At 44.8% G+C, this 22,253-nt stretch overlaps 1 protein-coding gene across 3 annotated transcripts in view; it reads left to right on the plus strand.

Moving 5' to 3' along the window:
- Positions 1-243: 243 nt before the first annotated feature.
- GATA6 (GATA binding protein 6) overlaps positions 244-22,253 on the plus strand; it is a 31,087-nt gene continuing 9,077 nt past the window's right edge. The window contains exons 1-6 of one of the 3 annotated variants that reach the window (XM_036323119.1): positions 244-355; positions 1,715-2,871; positions 7,690-7,856; positions 11,683-11,808; positions 12,610-12,697; positions 12,793-12,896. In XM_036323119.1, the coding sequence (XP_036179012.1) occupies positions 1,752-2,871; positions 7,690-7,856; positions 11,683-11,808; positions 12,610-12,697; positions 12,793-12,896 (1,605 nt within the window). In that variant the 5' untranslated portion in view covers positions 244-355; positions 1,715-1,751. Of the gene's footprint in view, positions 356-1,188; positions 1,246-1,274; positions 1,471-1,714; positions 2,872-7,689; positions 7,857-11,682; positions 11,809-12,609; positions 12,698-12,792; positions 12,897-22,253 lie in introns of those variants that run through there. The other 2 variants (XM_036323122.1, XM_036323121.1) reach the window with 2 other exon arrangements.

Raw genomic sequence — 22,253 nt, forward strand, 5'->3', positions numbered from 1 at the left:
CTCCCCCTGCTGCCCCCTGTCTCCTCCCCACCCTCTTTTTTCTCCTCCCCTTGCTCCCTCCCTCCTCCTCCTCCTCTTCACCTCCAGCGCCCAGCTGCTCGCTGAGCGCAGTTCCGACCCACAGCCTGGCACCCTTCGGCGTGCGCTGTTTGTTTAGGGCTCGGTGAGTCCAATCAGGAGCGCAGGCTGCAGTTTTCCGGCAGAGCAGTAAGAGGCGCCTCCTCTCTCCTTTTTATTCACCAGCAGCGCCGCGCAGAACCCGGACTCGCGCTCGCCTGTCGGCGCCCTCGGCCTCTCTCCGCGCTCGGGAGCACCCTCCGCCGCGGCCGTTCTCCATGCTCAGCTCCCACCCGAGGTTCGGCTGCTTTTTCTGTTCGTGTTCTGCTCTTTCCTTCCCTCTACCTCCTACCCGTCGCGGGCCCGGGCTTCGACTCTCCCTGCCGCGGCTTTGCGGCCCGCGGGCGGCTCCGAGGGTGTCTCCCTCCTCCACTCCCGGCTGTAGCGGCTCCTAGGTTCCCGGGACACCGCGTACCAACTTCTGGTGTCTTTTCCTCTCTCTCCCCGAAGCGCTTATCTGCGCGCAGCCTTATCTCCGAGTTATCTCGGCGCGAAGGGGCGGGAGCCCCAGTCGGGCGGGCAACGAGACTTCTCTCTTGCTATCTAGCCCGGGTCTGTGTGTGAGCATTCACTTTAGTATGGCTATTTCCGAGGAGCCCCAGCCTTTGGAGAGGCAGCCCGGAGAAGGCCAGCCAGGCTGCATGAGTCTTCCTCCGCCACCCCGTCCTTGTCTCCCTGTCATTCTTCCTGCTCCCTCCTTTGGGGTGGCTTCGTCTCCGGGGCGGTCTCACGTCCCCCCCCCCCCCCCCTTCTCTTCTCTGAACTCCGCTCCACCCCGGTACGTCCGATTCCGGAACGGTCTCGCCTTTCCCCTGCTGGGGAAGACCGCGGGATGGGACGGGTGGCCCGGCGGGCGAGAGCGCACGCGCTGGTGGTTGGAACGCGAGCCGCGTGTAAGGTGTGCTGTGCAGCCGCGGGCGCGCGGGTTGGGCGTGAGACTCGGCCCCTCGGGCGTCCAGCACTGCCTGTGCCCGGAAGGTCCGAGACTGCCGTCCCCGCCCCAGGCCCCACCTTCTCAGGGCTGAGCTGCATTTTTCTCTGGGGCTTGCGTTCCGTCTAGTCAGCGCAGTCCGGGGAGCTCGGGGAAAGCCACTGGGAGAGAAGGCGGCGGTTTCGTTTTCGGAACAGGTTGCCACCCGTGCGCTAATGGTTTTCGAGCGGGCAGTCTTCATACGGAGGCATTCTGGGCGAGGGGCACCCGCGGGGAGGCGGGATAAGGCCACCCCTTAACAAGTCCTTTTGTGTGTGAACGGCCGGGAGGGAGTCACTTTGGGGAGAGGTAAATCTTGGCGAGTCTCGCAGTCACCCTTGGGACCAGGCGCGCGCGCCCGGAGGAAGGATGCTGCGGAGAGGGTGAGCGGGGAGGGAGAGGGGACCTGAGAGGTGCGGGCGAGGGAGGGCGGTTGATCCCGGGCTTGGAAGGACTGGTGGCGGCTGCGCAGGCCACAGTCCCCCTCTCACTCACCAACTCCCACGCCCAGGGCAGAAGAGGGATCTTTGGAGAATCTCAATAGTTAGGAAAGGGAGTGGAGGTGAGCTGTACAGCTTGCTTTGGGTAACCCCTTTTTACTTCTCCCCCTGCCCCTGTCCGCCTCAGGAGCTAGAGGTCAGCGTGCAGCGGCGCCGGTCCGTGGATGGCCTTGACTGACAGCGGCTGGTGCTTGTCGAAGCGCGTGGGGGCCGCGGCCGCGGACGCCAGCGACTCCGGAGCCTTCCCATCGCGGGAGCCCTCCACGCCGCCTTCCCCTCTCTCCTCCTCTTCCTCCTCCTGCTGCTCCCGGGGTGGGGAACGCGGCCCCAGCAGCGTCAGCAACTGCCGGACGCCACAGCTCGACACGGAGGCGGCGGCAGGACCCCCGGCCCGGTCGCTGCTGCTCAGCCCCTACGCTTCGCATCCCTTCGGGGCTCCCCACGGACCTTCGGCGCCCGGGGTCGCTGGCCCAGGGAGCGGCCTGGCGAACTGGGAGGAACTGCTGCTCTTCACTGACCTCGATCAGGCCGCGACCGCCAGTAAGCTGCTGTGGTCCAGCCGCGGCGCCAAGCTGAGTCCCTTCGCACCCGAGCAGCCCGAAGAGATGTACCAGACCCTCGCCGCCCTCTCCAGCCAGGGGCCAGCCGCTTACGACGGCGCGCCCGGCGGCTTCGTGCATTCGGCAGCCGCCGCAGCAGCGGCGGCGGCGGCCAGCTCCCCAGTCTACGTGCCCACCACGCGCGTGGGGTCCATGCTGCCCGGCCTGCCGTACCTGCAGGGGGCGGGCAGCGGGCCCGCCAATCACCCGGGCGGCGCGGGCGCACACCCAGGCTGGCCGCAGGCCTCGGCCGACAGCCCCCCGTACGGCAGTGGAGGCGGCGCGGCGGGCGGCGGGGCCGCGGGGCCCGGCAGCGCCGGCTCGGCCGCGGCGCACGTTTCGGCGCGCTTCCCCTACTCGGCTAGCCCGCCCATGGCCAACGGCGCGGCGCGGGACCCTGGGGGCTACGCGGCGGCCGGCGGCGGGGGCACTGGCGGCGTGGGCGGCGGCGGCAGCCTGGCGGCCATGGGCGGCCGGGAGCACCAGTACAGCTCGCTGTCGGCCGCGCGGTCGCTGAACGGGACGTACCACCACCATCACCACCACCACCCGAGTCCCTACTCGCCCTACGTGGGGGCGCCGCTGACATCCGCTTGGACCGCCGGACACTTCGAGACCCCGGTGCTGCACAGCCTGCAGAGCCGCGCCGGAGGCCCGCTCCCCGTGCCGCGGGGCCCCAGCGCAGGTAAGGGTCGCGCCTCGGCGTGGGGGTTGGGGACCCAGGGCACCGGGTGTAGAGCTCCTTCACTTGGGCGCTGTTTTCAGGGTTTTCCTGTGTGTGTGTGTGTGTGTGGGGGGGGGGGGCAAAAGTCAGCCTGTAGCTAGGCGACCCAGAGTCTGGCAGCGTGGATGTGGGACTTCTATTATTTTGCGGATTGTCTCAGCTCGGAAAGAGACCGAATGCGCGTGTACAGTATAGATACCTCAGTGCCTTGGAGAAGCTCCAAGAACTTGAAAAGTAGTGAATGGGTTGGGTGCTAGGAAGGAATCAGCCCCGGAGGGAGCTGACAGGGCCCGAGCCCCATGGAAGACTCTGGTTTTGTGTGAGTGGAAGAGCGAGACTCCTTTTGAGGGTAAGTGTAGGTAGGAGAAGGCTGGACACTTGAGTCATCCTGTCCTCAAATACTGTCTCACTCAATTCACCTCTCCAAAGGCGAGGAGTTGTTTTCCCCAAGGAGAGTATTTAAAAGGGCTCCACGGTGGAGCAGCACCTAAGGCAGTGATGGCGAACCTTTTGAGCTCGGCGTGTCAGCATTTTGACAAACCCTAACTTAACTCTGGTGCCGTGTCACATATAGAAATTTTTTGATATTTGCAACCATAGTAAAACAAAGACTTATATATTTTTGATATTTACTTTATATATTTAAATGCCAGTTAACAAAGAAAAATCAACCAAAAAAATGAGTTCGCGTGTCACCTCTGACACGCGTGTCATAGGTTCGCCAGCACTGACCTAAGGACACCCACACTTCGACCTCAGTGAGAAGGAGAGAAGAGAGGACACATGGACTGGTCAGCCTGTGACTGTCCTGAGGGACAGGTGGGGGACCCTTTGGCCTGGCATCCTTGGGCGGGTGTCTGGGGCTCCCACATCTGTTTTTCCTCTAGAGTTCAACCCACCAATTTTTCAGTTTCCAATTCTATCATGGCAGTGTCTGGGGCAATTTTCGGATGGACTGGGGAAAAAACAATTGCCAGATTACCTGGGAAGAGCCCATTTTGAAGTGTTTTGTTCACTGAAGCAGGGGAGGGTGTGAACTGTGTTGTCTGGCCTGCTTAGGTTAGCTTCAGCATTCTGGTGCTTTCCCAGGTCCCAATCACTTTATATCGAACCTGTTTGATAGCCTGACAGACTCCTAACACGAAACATTTTTGTGGTGGTGGTGGGGGGGGGGGGAGAGACACTGTTTGTTTGTTTGTTTGTTTGAAGGGTTCTGTGGGAGTCGCAGAGGAGGCGGGTGAGCTTAAATTATTTTCCCTGGTGCTTTGACCCCAGGTCTGAGCGCCTCAGCTCTCTATTTAGGGACAGGAAGTTTTCTAGGGGTCCTGTTCGGATCAAGTGAGACATTGCCAACCTTGTGTTCAAAAGACATGCTGGAAACTCTAGTGGCCTGAAAGCGAAGGTGCTCTTCCTCTCTTCCTCCACTCGTTCTAAGACTTTGGTCTCAAAATTCCCTCTTCTTCCCCTGCGAAGCCGGCTCTGGAGACCATCATCACTCTGTGGGGGAGAGTGGCCCTGCAGGTTTGCTCCTTTGAGTAGAGACTTCAGAGCACAGCACTGCCACCCTTCCTGCTGCATAGGGACCCACACCTGGCTCTCAGGAGGAGAGAGAAGGGAGATGAGGGCTCTTCAAAGGATGGGCAGGGGATGGCAGTGAGGGTGTGAGGGTTTTGTCAGTCGGGAGTCTAGTCTAGCCGGGGGGATCTGAAAGGATGTGGGAGTTGGGTGGGTGGGGGGTGCTGCTGCAGTTGGAGCAAGGTCGTGTGGCTCTGCCAGTCCCATGACACATCTTAGTATGATCTCCATGTTCCTTTCCCCTCGTCTTCCAGCATTTCACAGGACCTAGAAAGAGAAGTAGTCCAAAAGACAGAACTGGAGTGTTTAAAAGTCACTGGTTCTGTGTGGAAAATCCTTTTAGAGGCAATAAGGTACGATTGCAGGAAAGTTAGATTTTTTTTCCCTCATTTTAAACTTAGCCTATCCTGCTTTGGCTGGGTAGTTGATTAGAGCGTTGTCACTTTATGCCAAGTTTTTGGGTTCCATCTCTGGTCCGGTCAAGGCACATACAAGAAAGCAACCAGTGAATGCATCAATACGTGGAACAACAGATTGATGTTTCTCTCTCTCTTAAAAAACTTAGCCTATCCTTGCACTAATATTTTTACTTTCTGGAAAGGACACTGCAAAATTAGAAAATTTTTCTGTAGACCCTGAGTATTTTTTTTTAAAAAACAAATAACCAAAAATGGGAAGGGGTTTGGGAACACCCAGGCTTTTGCATACAGTCTGTTAAGAAGGTGGGAAGCTACTGAGCGAGAGTAAGTCAGTCTGGAGGTGGTGGAGGCGAATAACCCCAACCTTGCTTGTCCTCACAGGTGTTCTCTTGCTAGAGAGACCTCGACCCCCCAGCCCCCTCCTCCCAGCTTCCTAGCTAAATTCCCCACTTCTCCACTTGGATTTTTTTTTTTTTTTAAACCAAACCATTTCTGGAGGCACTCTTTAATTGATTGGGGCAAACAGGAGGGCTAAAACCTGAGTGCTGAGCTTTCTCAACCTGCCCAGGGGAGGTTTCTGAGAAACCTGTTCCATACATCTCTCCCTGGTTCTGGTAGTGAGTGAGTGGGTTGTGCTCACGGCTCTTCAGTCCCCAAGCCCAGCCCTCTCTTAAACTCCAGATAACTGTGTTCCATTCTTTGGGTTCTGGGACTACACTTGCTGGCTGAACCCTTCTCCCCTGTGTGTGCATTCCCCAGGGACACTCAAGGCAGCCATGTTAAGGGGGAGATGATGATGTGTAGGGGGAAATTGATGAAGGGGCTACCAGTGCCATCGATTTTATAATTTTTATTTAAAAACATTTTTCTTACTTTAATCAGTTACAGGATTGTAGCTGCTGGGTGAGGAGTGAGGAGAGGTCAGGATAAATGGGAGCTGTAGATTTTACTTACCTAAAAATAAGCAAGCTTACTAATATTTTTTTTAAGTCCACAGTGATCCTTAAGTTTTTGTCTTGGGGTTTTCAGATGACTAAAAAGATTTATCTGGAGAGTTCACACTGTCTTCTCCTTATTGTTCCCATCTTGGGGAAGGCGGCCAGGCACAGGGCTGGGTTCTCCAGGGAATGCCCCCCTCCTCTATTGAGAGAGGCTCTGATAGGTAACATTTTAAAGTCAACAACAAAGACAAATACCTTGTTTAACTTCAGTGTCCTTGAAGTCCTGAGCATTTTACTGATTACCGTAGTCAATAGTGGCTTTTAGGGCAGAGAAGAATAAATCTTTGTGATGTGTTGTAAGTTGCAGTATCCCCATGACAACTTTGAACTCAAGTTATGTAGGATGCTAGTTTCTTTTAAACTTATTTCTTGAGGAAGGATAGTTACTTGTTTTGTAGGGTAAACAGTATTAGTGGAGTTAAAGACTATTTTATGCCAAAGACATATATAAATATCTTTACAACAAACAGTAATGGTAGAAACGAATGGTAAACTGCACAGGAATGGGGAGGAATAGAAAGGCTCGATAGCTCACATAATCTTCAAGTAAAACTCTAAAGTGTTATGTTTATTTACTTTAAAAATTGGTTCAGAAATGACCCTTTAAGAAAGTCAAATTGGAACATTTAAACCCCCTAGAATATTAATAGCACTAAACAGGGGATACCTATGGTTTTAAAAAGTCTATTTAATAAAAAGTACTTATTTAATTAATAAGTACTTATCTCATTTTAGATACTATTTCTTCATTCATATTTAACCAGTGTAGGGTAAGTAATAACCGTTACAACCATTTATTCTTAAGATTGTTTTAGATAGCAGTTTTAGGTTAGTTGTGAACTCTGAAAACTAGCCAAGTAGAAATGACATAAACACAATTTAGAAAGATTGCATAAGTTGAAATTTCAGTGTAGAAAAAGAGGAAACAGTTTTATTTAGCACTGGGATGGTCTTAGTGATTTTTCTGAATCAATAAAATAGCACCCGTTTGTAGAAATTTTACAGGTAGAAACAATTAGACCCACTTTAAAATCAGAATATTTTACTATTTGGTCCTTGTGGCATGAAGTCAAAATTTAACATTTATCTCTGCTTATTAAAGTTAGTGTATTTTTCCCCTGAGGAGATCTGAATCATTTTCTAATTAATTGGTGTAAGTGCTCGAGAACAGTATTTCTCATTTCACCGGTCTATTTTTTTTATTGGGGAAAAGGAAGAGTAGCAGATACAGGAAATACTTTTTAAAAGAAAAAAAGGAAGATAAAAGAAGTAAGGCGGCCTCCCGGGGTCCGGGGGTCCCGGGGTACTCGCGGACTGGAGCAGGGGTCGGTGATCCGTGTCAAGGCCCTGTGCCCTGCTCGGGGTTGGCAAGTGGCGTACTGTAATTATGATGGATTTCAGTTTTGAAAAGCTTGTGAACAGCCGGAAAGAAGGGGTCAGGGGACCCAAATCGATCTCCCCACAGCTCATCTCCACCCTGAGGTCCTTGGTGGTATGGCAAACACTCGGGCGGGCTTGCAGCACTGCCTCCTACTTTCCTAGGTGTTTACTGGGCGCGCCCAGGGGCGCAGTGAATAACGGTAAGCAGGTCCCTAGGACATCGCCGGCCGCCCGGGCTTTGGCTGTTGGGCAGGAAGGTCCGTGGGGAAGGGCGTGGGCAGGGAAGCGGGCCGGTGTGGTCAGTACCAGCACCGTGGGGTGCGGGGGTGGGGTGGGGTGGTCTCTGGGGAGCCACGGTAGTGGGGCGCGGTCTCACCCGCCTTTCGTGCCCGCTCTCACCGCAGACCTGCTGGAGGACCTGCCCGAGAGTCGCGAGTGCGTGAACTGCGGTTCCATCCAGACGCCGCTGTGGCGGCGGGACGGCACCGGCCACTACTTGTGCAACGCCTGCGGCCTCTACAGCAAGATGAACGGCCTCAGCCGGCCCCTCATCAAGCCGCAGAAGCGCGTGGTGAGTGCGAGCGCCGCCCTCCTCCGCCGGGGCCTGGGACAGGTGCGGAGGCCCGGAGGCCCCGGTCTGATCCCAGCGCAGGGGTGGAACTTGTACCCTGCATTCCCCCTTTGCTAGCGCTGGCCTGGAGGTAATCCCGAAATCAGGGTCTGGGGAATGCAAACAGCCCCCACCCCCACCCCCCGTATTTAACATAGGGAATGACATCTTACATGAAAGAGAAAAAAAGAAAGTAGGGTACTATCGCTTTTTAAAGTACACAAATGTGTATTTACACATCTCTATGTATTTGTAAATGCACCGAAATAATTCTGGGAGGAAACACAAGAAACTTGTAATGGTAGTAGCCCAGGGAGAGCGACTGAGTATACCCAGGCCAGGTGAAGGAAGGAGATTTTTTTCTCTATGCATTCTCTGATCTGGTTTGGGTTTTATTCTTGAAAAACCACTCTTTTACAGTCCTTCTCCCCGCACCCTTCATCCCCTACCCCCACTAGAACATGACAACAAACCCCACACTCCCCTTCTCCCTGCTGCCTCATTCGCGGTTTCTTTGATTTTGTCCCTTCTACCTCAGGGTCCCTTCTAGCTCTTCTCCGAGTGAGACAGGGTTTAGCCACAAATTCCACTCGTCTTTTGGATTGCCCTTGAGTCTGGTGAAAATTTACTTACCCTAACCTTTGTTATTTTGAAATCTGGCTGTTCAGATAAACTACACAGAACTTGAGAAATATGCAGTCTGTGTGTTCTTCTCAAGTTGAGTATTTTCAGCAATAGGAACCTGTTTTACTATATGGGAATTCTGATTTTCTTCAAGGATCAATCTCTTATTGTCATAGTTTGTGTGTGTGTGTGTGTGTGTGTGTGTGTGTATGTGTGTGTGTGTTTTAGGAGAAGGTATTTACTACTGTAGTGATTAGAAAAAATACTAGGAAAACTTTCACAAGCCCCACTGTAAGGCTAACATTTGTTTAGCCAAGCACCCATACTCTAATACCTTTTAAAGTAAAATACTTTACAGTTAGATGCCAGACATCTTAAGTATCCAAGTAATTTATTTAATTGTTATACTCTAATTAGCAGGGACAAATGCTACACATGTTGTTTGTGTTAAACAGATTAGGGTGAAATTGCATCACAATGTAAGTCTGACACCTTAAGGAGAAGCAATTAGTTTTATGGTTGTTTTGTTTTTAATGCATTTAAAATAAAGTGGCCAAGGTTAATTTGATGAGTGTATGCGCCTTAAACTTGTTACAACCTCCCACAGCTCAAGTTCTTCAAAGGCCATCCGTAACTTCAGTGTCTGACTCCCTACGGTGTTCATTTTTCCTACATGCACAATATCAAGAAAAGAAAAAGTAATGGCTGGAAAATATCCCAAGGAAGTTCTTTGTTTGCATGTATTAGCCCAGGGGTCCTCAAACTTTTTAAACAGGGGGCCAGTTCACTGTCCCTCAGACCGTTGGAGGGCCGGACTATAGTTTTAAAAAAAACTATGAACAAATTCCTATGCACACTGCACATATCTTATTTTGAAGTAAAAAAACAAAACGGGAACAAATACAATATTTGTATTTGCATGTGGCCCGCGGGCCGTAGTTTGAGGACCCCTGGCCTATATATTAACTATGAGACTTATTGTTATTATTACTTTTGGACATGAGCATTGAGCTGAGAAATAGGTGAGCTCAGAAAAGTAACATTTTCACAAGATGGAGCAAAAAAACTAGTATAGTAGCCGTTTTGGTTCTCGTTGCATTATAAATTTAATCTAGTATCATTCATATTTAGATGGTGCCATTTGTTTTGTGCTTTTACAAGTAAAAAATAACCAGAAAAACAGTTTTAACCAATTAGTTTCCCTTCTGTGTGGCAACTGTGTTGGCAGTAACCAAGGTCAGCCAATATGCTTTATAAATGGGTTATAAATGATCCGGATTGAAGGGTGTGTCTATCAATTAGTTCTCCTTGTGGGCTTCTTATTTATGGTTTTGATGGGCCTGCCTTAGTTATCAGAAGTAGAATATTGAACCCAAGTTTGTTTAGCCAGCAGTTACAGAACCAATCACTGAATTTGAACTTGTATTACATTGCAAAATAAGAGATTTATGGTTAACTTGAATTCCTTGTCAATGATGAACATAACCAAGAGATCGCTTGTTACAGGGAACTTTTATAACCTACTCACCTTCGTTTCACATGTTTATGAGGACTGGCTTCACTCATGATCTGCAGTTGACAGTCATAAAGTTCTTTGTTATAATGGCAAATTCTGATAACAAGTTTGCTTCACATTGGCTCAAATTCCACTGGAAACTGTCATAAATGACCTGTTTCTAAAAGGAATCTTCCTGTCCCTAGTTTTTTGATCGTGCATTTATGAAGAGAAAGGGGTGTTCTCCCAGGAAATTATTTTCTTTTGACCTGAAAGAAAGAAACCCTGATGCGTAAGGTTTTATATCTTTTCATCAGTTTAGCAAAGCAATTTCTCAAATAGTTCTTCTGTCAGCCAAGCCAAGCATATTGATTACAACCCAAAAGTCAAATTGATTTTTTTTTTAGCACTAACTTCTTAAAATGTTGTAGTGCTAAGAGGCTTACCAGTGTCTCTTTGTTTTTATAACTTGTCTGTAAAGAGTAATGCTTAAAGTAATACAACAGGATGTGAATTGTAAATGAGAAATTCAGTTGTATCTTTTAAATTTGCCACCAAAGGATTTGGAAATCTCTGTCCTTTTTAAATCTGTGAGTTTTCAATACATACTCAATTTTTCCTTCTTGTTGTGCATTCTTTTTTATACCTTCTTTTTTTAATTAATTAGTGTAGCTTACTTACCAAATTCTGTGACCTTCAATTTGCTTTGTTTCCTGTATTTTCCCTATAGTTTTTTTTTTTTTTTCAGAAGTCATATGGCACCGTTTTTTAGTTGCCCTATCTAGGTTATTTAAAAACAAATTTCGATTTTTTGCCATTCTAAGGAGGAACTTATACTAGGTTAAATTCTCATTCTTTATAATTCACACATAATTTAGGGGAAATAAATTCCCTTTAAAGATGTTATGGGCATAAAGGGAATGTGGAAATCAGAATGATAGTAACAGAGGGCTGACCTCTGATTTAACATTTAACCCTTTGTGTGAACAAAAGTTCATTATTATACTGGCAGGGTAAATAACATATATTAGTATCATTGTATTTAAGACAATGCTGGCATTAAAACAATGCCATAAAATTTGCTTATCCCTTGCAAAAATGAATAATACAAAAATTCAGGCAGCATTTGATCATGATAATTATGGAACCTATTAAAAATATACTTCTTTATAAACATTTTATACATTTTCCAAAATCCATTTCTATTAATAGATAGGTTCTTCTAAAGTTTCTGATTTGTTCCTCTGCACAAATCTTGGAAATATGAGCTGATTATCTTCAGTTTTCATGTGAAGCGGACTGTTCAAAGCCACTTAACATATTGGCAGGCAGTTATGATTGCATTTCAATATCCTTACATTGGACTTCTGACCACAGTAGGTGCAGTTATTAGCCAACATTATGACCTTGTTTTGGTTATTCTATGATCTACACTAATAATTTGGAACAAATCAAATGTATGTGTGGGATAGAACATACTGTAAAACTTAAGTTTCTTGGTCCAGGAAGGTCAATCTAATTACACTTAAATTTTTTTTTCTCAAGGGACCTCTTACTTATAATAACTAGGTTCATGCTTGTTGATGACAGGGACATGATACATTGAAGTGTGTAGCATAGACATAAAAATCACTTATCACTGTACACTTACTTTCTTGTGCTTTCTAGCCTTCCTCCCGGCGGCTTGGATTGTCCTGTGCCAACTGTCACACCACAACCACCACTTTATGGCGTAGAAATGCCGAGGGCGAACCTGTGTGCAATGCTTGTGGACTCTACATGAAACTCCATGGGGTGCGCCACGTATTCTGCTCATATGTATACATGTTTAGTATAGTTTGTACATGGTTCCAGTTAAGAAAAAAGTCGGCAAAGGAGAAGGGATGAAAGTGAAAATTTGATTGTCTATATGCATGTTATTGATGACAAGTTAAACTATTATCTTTAATAGCAGTAAGAAACAAAAAAATGCTGTCAATTAAATGGCCACACATATTTGTTGTAAGACATCACAATATTAGAAATATTAAAATGCGAAAAATGTATATTTTAGAATTGATAAAATGGTAGTAACCCTTAAACTGCAAAAGAGGAAAACATGGAACCAACTAGAAATCCATAATAACTAGTTTATATTAACTTAATTCTTGAATGCAATCAAATAAATTTATATAAAGAAGTAATATATGTATTTGATAGTTATAGTTAGAAAGATTGTATACTTCATTTTAAGGACAGCACAAAATATTATAAATATATCTATCTTAAAAAGGAAAATAATCTATATGTAGAAGGAAGAAAATACATGAGCTCTATGAAATGAAAATATTCAGTGGTTTTACTCTGTAATTGAAATTGTTTAAAACAATAAACATTAATTGAAGGGATAATATCTCCCTGGCAAATCACCTCATTTTCCCTGCAGGAATCTGCATTTGATGGGGTCTTTGTACAGTTGGAATCTATTGAAAAAATATAAATGATATTGCAGTTTATGCCAAGTTCTTTTAAATGAGGGCCTTCAGTGCTGACATTGGTTCTTTGGCTAAAGTTTGGGTTTTCTTCAATATAATATTAACCGTGAAATTTTTTTAGGTGCCCCGACCGCTTGCTATGAAAAAAGAGGGAATTCAAACCAGGAAACGAAAACCCAAGAACATAAATAAGTCAAAGGCTTGCTCTGGTAAGTATAATAAAATGCTATTTGATTGTTAAGTATTTGCTAACCTTAACAGTAGAGTATACGTATATTTACGAGGTTAATTTTGACTGTTGCAGGCAATAGTAATAATTCCGTTCCTATGACTCCATCTTCCACCTCTTCTAACTCAGATGATTGCAGCAAAAATACTTCCCCTACAACACAACCAACAGCCTCAGGGGTAAGTGTTAAAATAGTATAGACTCTTCTAACCTAGTGTGTAGTCTCCAGTTTATTATCTCAAATTTTATCTGATAGTACAATAGTCTAAACCAACAGTTCAGTTTAGTTGATAACCTAAGAATAGTTTTTAGAGGCAATTACATTTAAATGACAAACATAAGTACTTTGCCAACCTCTTAATTAAGATCTATATCATATTTTTATGGTTAAATTAAACCAAGTAAAAGCTAGAAGTTTTGGTTTGAAGTGCTTTTAAGTTGTTTTATTTCCAGGTTTTTATCTGCGTTTATATGTATTTCTAATGTAGATAAAAAAATCTGTCAGCTCAGTGGTTTCATATGCCCCAGAGCCCATGGCATTTAAATTGCTTTTGCTTATCATATCAACTCTTGCTTTCAATTTGCTTTTCTCAAACCCTTACCTTTGCTTTCCTTCCTTCCTCTGATCCCCCTTCCTCCTTTCATTTCTTCCTTTCTTCCTGTCTACCCAAAACATAGCTCATCATAATGGGTCAGGTGCTGCTGTCGTCACTGATCTTGCTTCACTTTACTGTCCTCTTGCTGGGAGGCCTGCCTTCTTTCAATGCACCTTAATCATACCCAGGCTTCTTTCATTCAGCCTTGCTATAAACCTGTGAGCGATTTGGTTTGTGAGTGAGAGTCTTTGTCAAGATCACACACAGAGTTTGTTTCTGTAAAGCTGTGATTGAAACTCAGTTTTTCTCAAGTGAAGAGCATTTTCCCACCTTGGTATTTCCCAAATTTATCTGGAATGTATGTATGCATGTGTGTATGTATGTATGTATGTATTTATTTATGGAGTGCTCTTTAAAAACGACTGAGTCTCACCCTAGACCTCATTGAAATCCAGGGTGGGCTTGGGCAGCACGTCCCAGGTGATGGTAGGGTTATACTGAGACTAGTATAGGATGACACACCAGCATTAAAGTCTCGATTGACACAGTATTTTCTACAATTAATCTTGCCCTTTTAGGGGTACGTTGAAACACTACAGATTTCTGGGCCCCACCCCAAATTTTCTGAGTCAGCGTCTCAAAACAGTTTTGAACTGTGCTTAAAACTATATTTATTTCTCTTCGTCCTCCGACCCAAATTCATTTGGGCTTTTTCTTTAACAAAACAAGAAATTCAGCCGAAACCGGTTTGGCTCAGTGGATAGAGCGTCGGCCTGTGGACTGAAAGGTCCCAGGTTCGATTCCGGTCAAGGGCATGTACCTGGGTTGCGGGCACATCCCCAGTAGGAGATGTGCAGGAGGCAGCTGATCTATGTTTCTCTCTCATCGATGTTTCTAACTCTCTATCTCTCTCCCTTCCTCTCTGTAAAAAATCAATAAAATATATTTAAAACAAAACAAAACAAAACAAAACAAGAAATTCAGTCTGAGATTCACAAGGGAAAAAGCCTTTCATTCCTTTTTGTTTGTTGCATACAGGTTAAAGGATGTTTGTAGCCTTTATCAAGGTGGACTCCAGTGTATCATGTTTTGACAGAAGGGTTACATGTAGTAATTATAAAGATCTAATGTAATAAGTAGAACAGTTCCTTGTAGGGAAATAAAAAGATGGAAATTATTTAAACATATTTTTTTATTATGCCTTAAGTCCTCAGAAGCAATTATGTGGCTAAATGAGGCAAAACAACATTCTGGTTCTCCAGAGCGTTTAGGGAGCAGCCAGGTTTTTGGCCGCAGTCATTTTTAGCAGAAATGAGGATGGCTGCCAGCTCCACGTCACTTCTGTTGGTGATACAGTCCAGCTTAAACTTGGCAGAGGCCAAACTTGAATGATAAATGGCAAAGAAATAGGTATTTGCCAACAATGGGCTTTGGGGACTTGGAACCCTAGTGGGTGGAATCCATATTTTGCTCTTGTGGTTTTGTGATGTGAAATTTCAAAACTGGCTCTGCTCAAGTCCAATCATTTGCCTTCCCGGGAGAAAAGGCAGTGACTGGCTCTGGCTCTGGCATGTCTGCAAGAGGAACCTTGGGAGTTCTGCTTTGGTGTCCCAGCATCTGTCACCTGGGACCCAGAACCCCAGAGGTGGCTTGCCAGCCAGTGCCCTGCGGAGGAACACTCAGTTCCCTCCTAAAGGCCAGGAGGCAAAGCGGCAGGATTTTAGAGACGGGGGATTTGAGAGCTGTGCCATCCACCCTGTAGTCTGGTCAGCCTTAGGGACCGGCTGTGTGATCTGCTGTTGGCCTCAGAAATGCTTTGGGACAGCTTTCCTGGTGGGTGGGGGTGTGTGTGGGGGATTGCCCGCCATCCTCCCTTCACCCCAGCGGCTCTCTTGGCCTGGCTCCACAGGCACTCGACTGTCATCTGGGTTGTGGGTTTTTCTTATGGATGGTGAGCCCATCACGAATGTCTCCATCCGCGCCCCTACCTGCAGTACCTGTTGTGGAGAACTAGGCCTGCTTGGCAGAAGCCAGTTTGCTCGCTGCCTTTGGAAATTGTGCCCCTCTAAGAATAATTGTAGACTCCAGTGGTCTCCCCCTGTTACTACCAAGGAGTGCCCATGTGTGCCCGTTGGTCCCTTAGCACTTTTCAGAGCCTTCTCTGGTTGTGCGTGGCCAGTGTGGCAGCAGGGGAGCTGTAAAGAGCATGCTAGAGGAGTTAGTCTGTGAGCTGCTGGCAGAAGCATTTGTGAAAGGGGGTTGTACTGACAAAGATGTGTTTCCCCCCATTTTGATCATGGTTTATGATGTTGGAGGGCAGTTGGTGTTGGCACTAACCACTTACAGGATTTTGTGAAGGACTGGACGTAAGGAAAATGTTATATTCACATAGCAAGGTCGGATCTGGTACATAGTACATGGCACCTTCATTGGCTCAGTGTTTAAACTTCCTATGTTGATGGGTGATGGGTATATCCCATTGATCTCCAGTGGCCCCTTTGGCGGAAATTAGGGTTAGCCTATCTTAATAGGGACAACTGAGCTACAAAACAAAGGACAACCTTAGGCACACTCCCAGTGGAACACAGGAACTGGGGCCACCTGTTCTTCCACTGAGATGTAAATGGCAGCGTAACTGCTCCACCTTTCCTTAATGATGGCGAGTTACAGCATGGATGTCAGACCGCTGCAGTGGTCTTAATCAAAACTGCTGATTATTTTCATTCCCCCGGAGAAATCAGCTCTAGATCATCAGTAGGCATTCCCAGCAGGTTCCTGGTCAGTCCTGATGTCCCTGCCCTGCCCTGCATGTGGGCAGGTGGGGGCACCAGGTCACGAGCCGAGCCGGGCCTGGTTCTTGAGCTAACCTGGCAGGGGCTGAGTATTCTGGAGGAGGCACTCCTAGTTGTCTGCTGCTAAGAGAGGAGGCTCCAGGGCTCCCTCCCCAGCAGGGCAAAGGTGTGGGCAGGGCTCCTCGTGCACAGCACTTGGCATTCTTCCAGGACAAGTGCCAGGAAAATAATTTTTGTGCTGCTCTGAAGCTTCATTTCTTTGACTTACTTGCATGTCTTAGCTTATGTACTTGCTGCTACTTTGGGTTTTAACTAGACCCCTGCCTGGGGAAAAATGGAGACATTCCTGATGATCTTCAGGTCAATGACCTGGCTATCTTATGACTCAGTTTCTGTTTGTTGTAGGCTGTGGGTGCAGTGGTAAGTGTGTGTGTGTGTGTGTGTGTGTGTGTGTGTGTGTGTGTGTGGAGGTAGAGAGAAGTTGTTTGTTTGTTCTGTCTGAGATTGGGAAGAACTGCATCCATGCAGCCCAGGATTAAAATTGCCCCTGTCTTGTTGCTTTGGAATCTTTGTTTGTTAATACTGAATTAAACTTAATTTTTGAGACAGTTGATTAAATTTCGTGACTTTTGACCTTAAAAGATAAATTTCCCCCAAATACTCTTTCATTGTGTCTAAAATAGTCTTAGTACATGTAGTTTTACTGAAAAATGTGTGTTCAGTTGGCATTTATATTCTGAATTGTAAGAATATTTAAATCTTGCATTGATTTCAATTTATTGGCTGAGTTATGTTTTATAGGTTTTTTATTCTGGTTATTTAGAAGGGAGATAATAGTAATGTATTCTATTTCAGCAATTCTCAAATACGATCTAACAGTTTATAAATATTACTATCCTTCCTATGACTTGTAACTAAAAATCTATAAAATTATAAGATACTTTTTATATACAGGGGTGGGCAAATGTAAGTTTATAGTTGTGAGTATGTGAAACATAGTTTATTTTTGTATTATTTATTGTGTTATTTATTTGTATTATGTAAACCTACTTTTGCTCACCCCTGTATAGTTCATCTCCATGTATTTCTACGTTATATGTTTGATGATGACTTCAATACTAAATCTGCAGTTTTAATACGAACTTAAGTTGGCTTTAATTTTTAATAATTCTTTATAGAACTACTTTTAGGCAGGCAAAATATGTATGTGTATATAATATATAAACTTAATAATACATATGTTAATCTCCAAGTTGTATTAGGTAAAAGGTATTTCTTAAATTTTCTTTGGGATGAAAAGGTTAATTTGGAAATGAAATAAGCGCTAAGACTTAATGTTTGAGAATAAGAAATCACTGAAGCTACAGGATGTGGCAAAAGTAGGTTTTCAGTTGTGAGCAAGTGAAATATTTTATTCTTGTATTATTATTTTCCTTATGAACAGCTGTGGTCCTATTTTTGCCCCACCCTTTAAATGACAATTCCTTGCTTTACAGTTCCATTTACGAAGCACTGCTATGGGAGGCCCTGTTTATAATGGAGTAAACTAGGTCCCTGATCTTAAACTGTTCTTAAGGTGGGGGTAGTGGAGGGGGCAGGTATAGACAGATGTTACTGCTGGTTAGATTTGGAAGTATGTTAAATGAGTGACCAAGTGACAAAGTGTGGTAGTAGATAAAAGGTGAATTCTGACTGCAGAGTTGGAGATGGCTCCACAGAGTAGAGGAAATTCAAATTAGTTGGGTAGGATTTTTGTGGGGAAAACAATGGGCTAAGAGTCTCCAGGAAGAAGAGGAGCATGGCTATCTGGTACTTCAGGGACAGTTTTAGGAGTTCATTGTGGCTGGAGTGCAGGGTGTAAGAAGCCAAAGGCAGGAGATAAGGCTGGTAAAATAGGTGGGAGGTGGATCTTTGAAAGGATTTAAAATTATTATCAGGTCATCCTTAAGAAGATTCCAAACCACATTCATTTCTAAATGATGGACTTTCTCTAAGCCCCACTGCAGTCACAAATGTATTTCTGTCTATGTTGGAGCCCAACAATTAAGACATTCTTAGCTGGGAGTATTTTGATAATTGATGTAAACAAATGCTGGCATGCTCCTACTTGTACATTTTACAAGCAGGGTTTCCCCTCACAAACAGTAAGAAAAAAACCTTTCCTTAGAGCTGGTGACATGCCCTGACCTCACAGCCTATAATGATTAGTTTCTTGGTCCCCAGGGCTCCTCAGGGCAAGCTGGGTTAGGGTGGCTGCCGCGTGGCTCTTCCGAATGGAAATGCATCAGGCATGGTGTGTTAGTGACAGGAAACAGTTTCTTCACTTTGCGGTTCATCGCTGGCGATAAACTTCCACAGAGAGGCAGATGTCTTTAGACTGAGACAAGGACTCATCGCCTGTTCTCACTGGCTGGTTCTGTGCCTCAGGGTGGACTTATTCTTCTGGGACACGATGTTCCTAGCGAGACCTGCTTTCTTATTGCAGTCACCCCTTGCTAATAACATCATTCAATGACCTTGTCAGACAGTGTACTTCTCCTGAGCTGTGTGGTGCTAAAACTTGTGCTAGAAGTGGCTTGAAAGAGTTAATGTGCGCCCGCAAGTGCTTGTAGCTGACAGGCCGTGATTTAAGGATCGACACTGTTAGGATATCTGGATGTCTTTATAAGACCTTCTAAAGCAGTGGTTCTCAACCTTCCTAATGCTGCGACCCTTTAATACAGTTCCTCATGTTGTGGTGACCCCCAACCATAAAATTATTTTCGTTGCTACTTCATAACTGTAATTTTGCTACTGTTATGAATCGTAATGTAAATATCTGATATGCAGGATGTATTTTCATTGTTACAAATTGAACATAATTAAAGCATAGTGATTAATCACAAAAACAATATGTAATTATATATGTGTTTTCCGATGGTCTTAGGCGACCCCTGTGAAAGGGTCATTTGACCCCCAAAGGGGTTGCAACCTACAGGTTGAGAACCGCTGTTCTAGAGGAAGGTGAGGTATTTTGCAGGTTAATATTTTAAAATCTTTATGTAGATTTTATTTCATGTATTGCTATTTGTATCCCATGGTAAAAATTAGAAAGCACCACTTTTGTCAAGTAGCTTCTTTATTGGCAAATTTATGCTCTACTTTTTCTCCAAGCAATTGAATTTACTGTCACATTATAGTCGGCCACAAAGTAATAGTTCTTACTATTATTAACTAGTCCTATAATAATTCAGTACCTGAAAGGTCATTCGTACAGTGTGAGTTGCTTTCACTTAGAGGAACTTGGCTCTGAAGAGAGGATCTGATTCAAGAGGCTGCTAAAACGGGACAAAAATGACTGCTGAGCCCATAACCGGACGATTCCACAAGGGCCTTTAGCGTGCTTGAGAGCCAGACATTAGTGGATTAACCTAGTATTTGATCAGCCGTACTCTTGCTTTTGAGAAGTTTTCTCCCTTTCCCATATTTTCTCATTTATAAGATAGTGGACATAGGCAGGCAGGAAACTACTTTGTATCAATACCTTTTATTCCTAATTATTACTAATAGTTATCAGTCTACTAAGGTGGTGCTTTTATTACCATTTTCTGTTTGCACGAGCGAGACTCAGAAGGTAAGTAACAGGCCCAACCAAGGTTATGTATTAAGTGCTTGGATTTGGATCCAGATTGTCATTACTGTGGCATCCTGGCTTAATATATGATAGAGTATGTGATATTGGAATTTTTCAAGAGAAGGAATAATATTTTCTTAGTGAAATATGAATAATTTTGATTAGTAATTTTCAGCATTAAACACCGTCCCACTGACACAGGTGGGGAAAGAGTGCCAGAGAAGTGACTTGCTCGTGAGGCCATTGTAGAAGCTTCTTGTTAATATTATACTTATTAATAAAATGTATCATAATACTAAGACTATGTGAATTGGGTAATAGACAAATAATTAGTAAAATTTACTACTGTTAATGTGCCTAATGTGATTGGAAAAAGATTCTCTCAAAATATTAAGTGTAACATTGCAGTACTAAAATTCTTCTAACGGTGTGATTTAAATTCATACACAGTGAGTGCTAAGTTAATTGGAACTTTTCAGAATGTTCAAATTGCCTTCAGTTAATTTTTACAAAATCACTGAAAACGCATTTTTTAAATAGGCAAGTGTTCATTTTTTTCCTCCCAGAGTTTATAGCCCAACAGACTCTTTCTAAATGAATAAAAAAAGAGTTACAAAGTCATGAATCTCTTACAAGGGCCTGAGAGAGAGTTGCAGTTAGACCTTATCATTGCCTCATTTATAAACCAGGGCCCAGAGTGACTCCGTAAGGTCACAAAACAAGCCGTGTTGAAGCCGGGGCTGGAACCGACGTCTCCTGCCTCCCAGCCCAGGGCTGTTACCACTCCCAGGAGTTGACCAATCATCATAGTTATTAATATCCCACTTGCCACTTGCTACAAGCCATGAACATAAATATTTTGCTGGCATTTTATCTTCACGCTCCCTATGTGCCAGGCTCCCTTTCTTCCTTCTTCCACAGCCCCTTCTAATAACTCACACTCCTGTCTGACCACACTGGCCTTCACTGTGAAAGTCACACGTCACTCTGGCCAGGAACCTTGGAGCATGTGGAGTTTGCATACTTTCTTTTTGATCTCAAGGCCTTTTGTGGACTTCCCTCTTTTTCTTCGTGTGTGCGTGCGGGCGTGTGTCACAGGGAGGATGATAAAAAGGAGCAGTTAGGAATCCATGGTACTACATTAATATCTGATGGCTTTGTGTGTATATTAGGAAACAGTAAAACGAATGCTCCTTACATAGTTTATAATATATGTGTTCACCCAGTTGATCACAGGACTATGATTTATTTAATACATGACCCATTATCACAATCTGAGAACTAGAATCCTCGGTAGAGTAAGGGTAGGCAGAATGTCATTTGCCTTTTCACATGTCCTCAGGTTAGAAGGCGTTGTCTCAGAACACAGCCTTTCTTTATAGATTGCAGATTCCTCGCAGTTCTTGTCCCCCCTGCCACCTCTATAAGAACATACAAAATTGTCACAAAACTGGAAGTAATGTTACGGGAAGACATGGCCAAATTTAAAGAAATTTGCCTTAGAATGCTCTGAAATGTTATTGGTAAATGAATCTTTGAAGAAAATGAATTCCTTTACTGGAACAAAAAGTAATTTATTATGCATCTCATGGGTGTCTGCCAAAAGAGTTACTAGCAATATGAAGGTCTAATGAATATGAAGTAAATACACTGTGTTAGCTCTGTTCATGTGTGCACCTACCTGTTAATTTTCTCTGAAATTCTAACGATTTAAAAAAAGCATCTCCAAAGACAGGTGTTGGCATGTGTGATAATTCATGATGCTGCTTCTTATCACACCAGGCCCAGCTCTCAGAATTTGTGAGACTGAGTACAAAGAGATTATTTTATTGACTTCGGATTTTAAGAAAGGTTTGAACAAATAAACAACAAGTATTGATTTCGACGTCCTGTTGGAGTTTTGTGGGTTAAAACAGTTCCAAGTAAATAACTGCCGGCGTTTAAATGCTGATTTAATTGGTGTGCTGCCCCTTTGGTCGCTGGTGGTGTGGCGTGGTTCCACCAGAGCTGGGGCACGCGCTCCAGCAGCGTTTTTATCTTATTACGCACAAATAGTTTTAATTTAAAGTTCTCATTAAGTCTAGTTGCTTGATTGATGGTGAAGCCTGGATATGGCCTGAAGTTTATTTTGGGGGCTTCACAGATTAGCAGCTGGAAGGAAACAGTTTCAGGCAGCCAGGCGCTTAGCTGCAGCTCTGTGTGCGACTATCGTAAGCTGCCAAGGTTTTGTAAAGCCTCTGTTTTCCTCTACTAAAGGGGAGAAGTAATTCCCACCATCTGGTTCTTAGGAGTATTGTGTAGCATAAGTGGGAGATGCCTATGGACCTCTTTGAAGCTCAAGAAGAGTAGCACTTTAAATTTAATCTTGGAAGTTAATAGTGATGTGCTTTATTTGAATGACTGTGTTTTTCATCTCAGGACATTGGCAATAAATCCTTACTTTCCTAATGTGGGAAATAGAGAGATGGAGAGCTATTGTGCTAACAAAGTAACTATTTTTAAAGACTGCTTTTATTTCTCTGATAGCAGCAATTT

This window comes from Myotis myotis, unplaced genomic scaffold, assembly GCF_014108235.1.
Source record: "Myotis myotis isolate mMyoMyo1 unplaced genomic scaffold, mMyoMyo1.p scaffold_m19_p_9, whole genome shotgun sequence".
In the NCBI taxonomy this organism is placed as follows: domain Eukaryota; kingdom Metazoa; phylum Chordata; class Mammalia; order Chiroptera; family Vespertilionidae; genus Myotis; species Myotis myotis.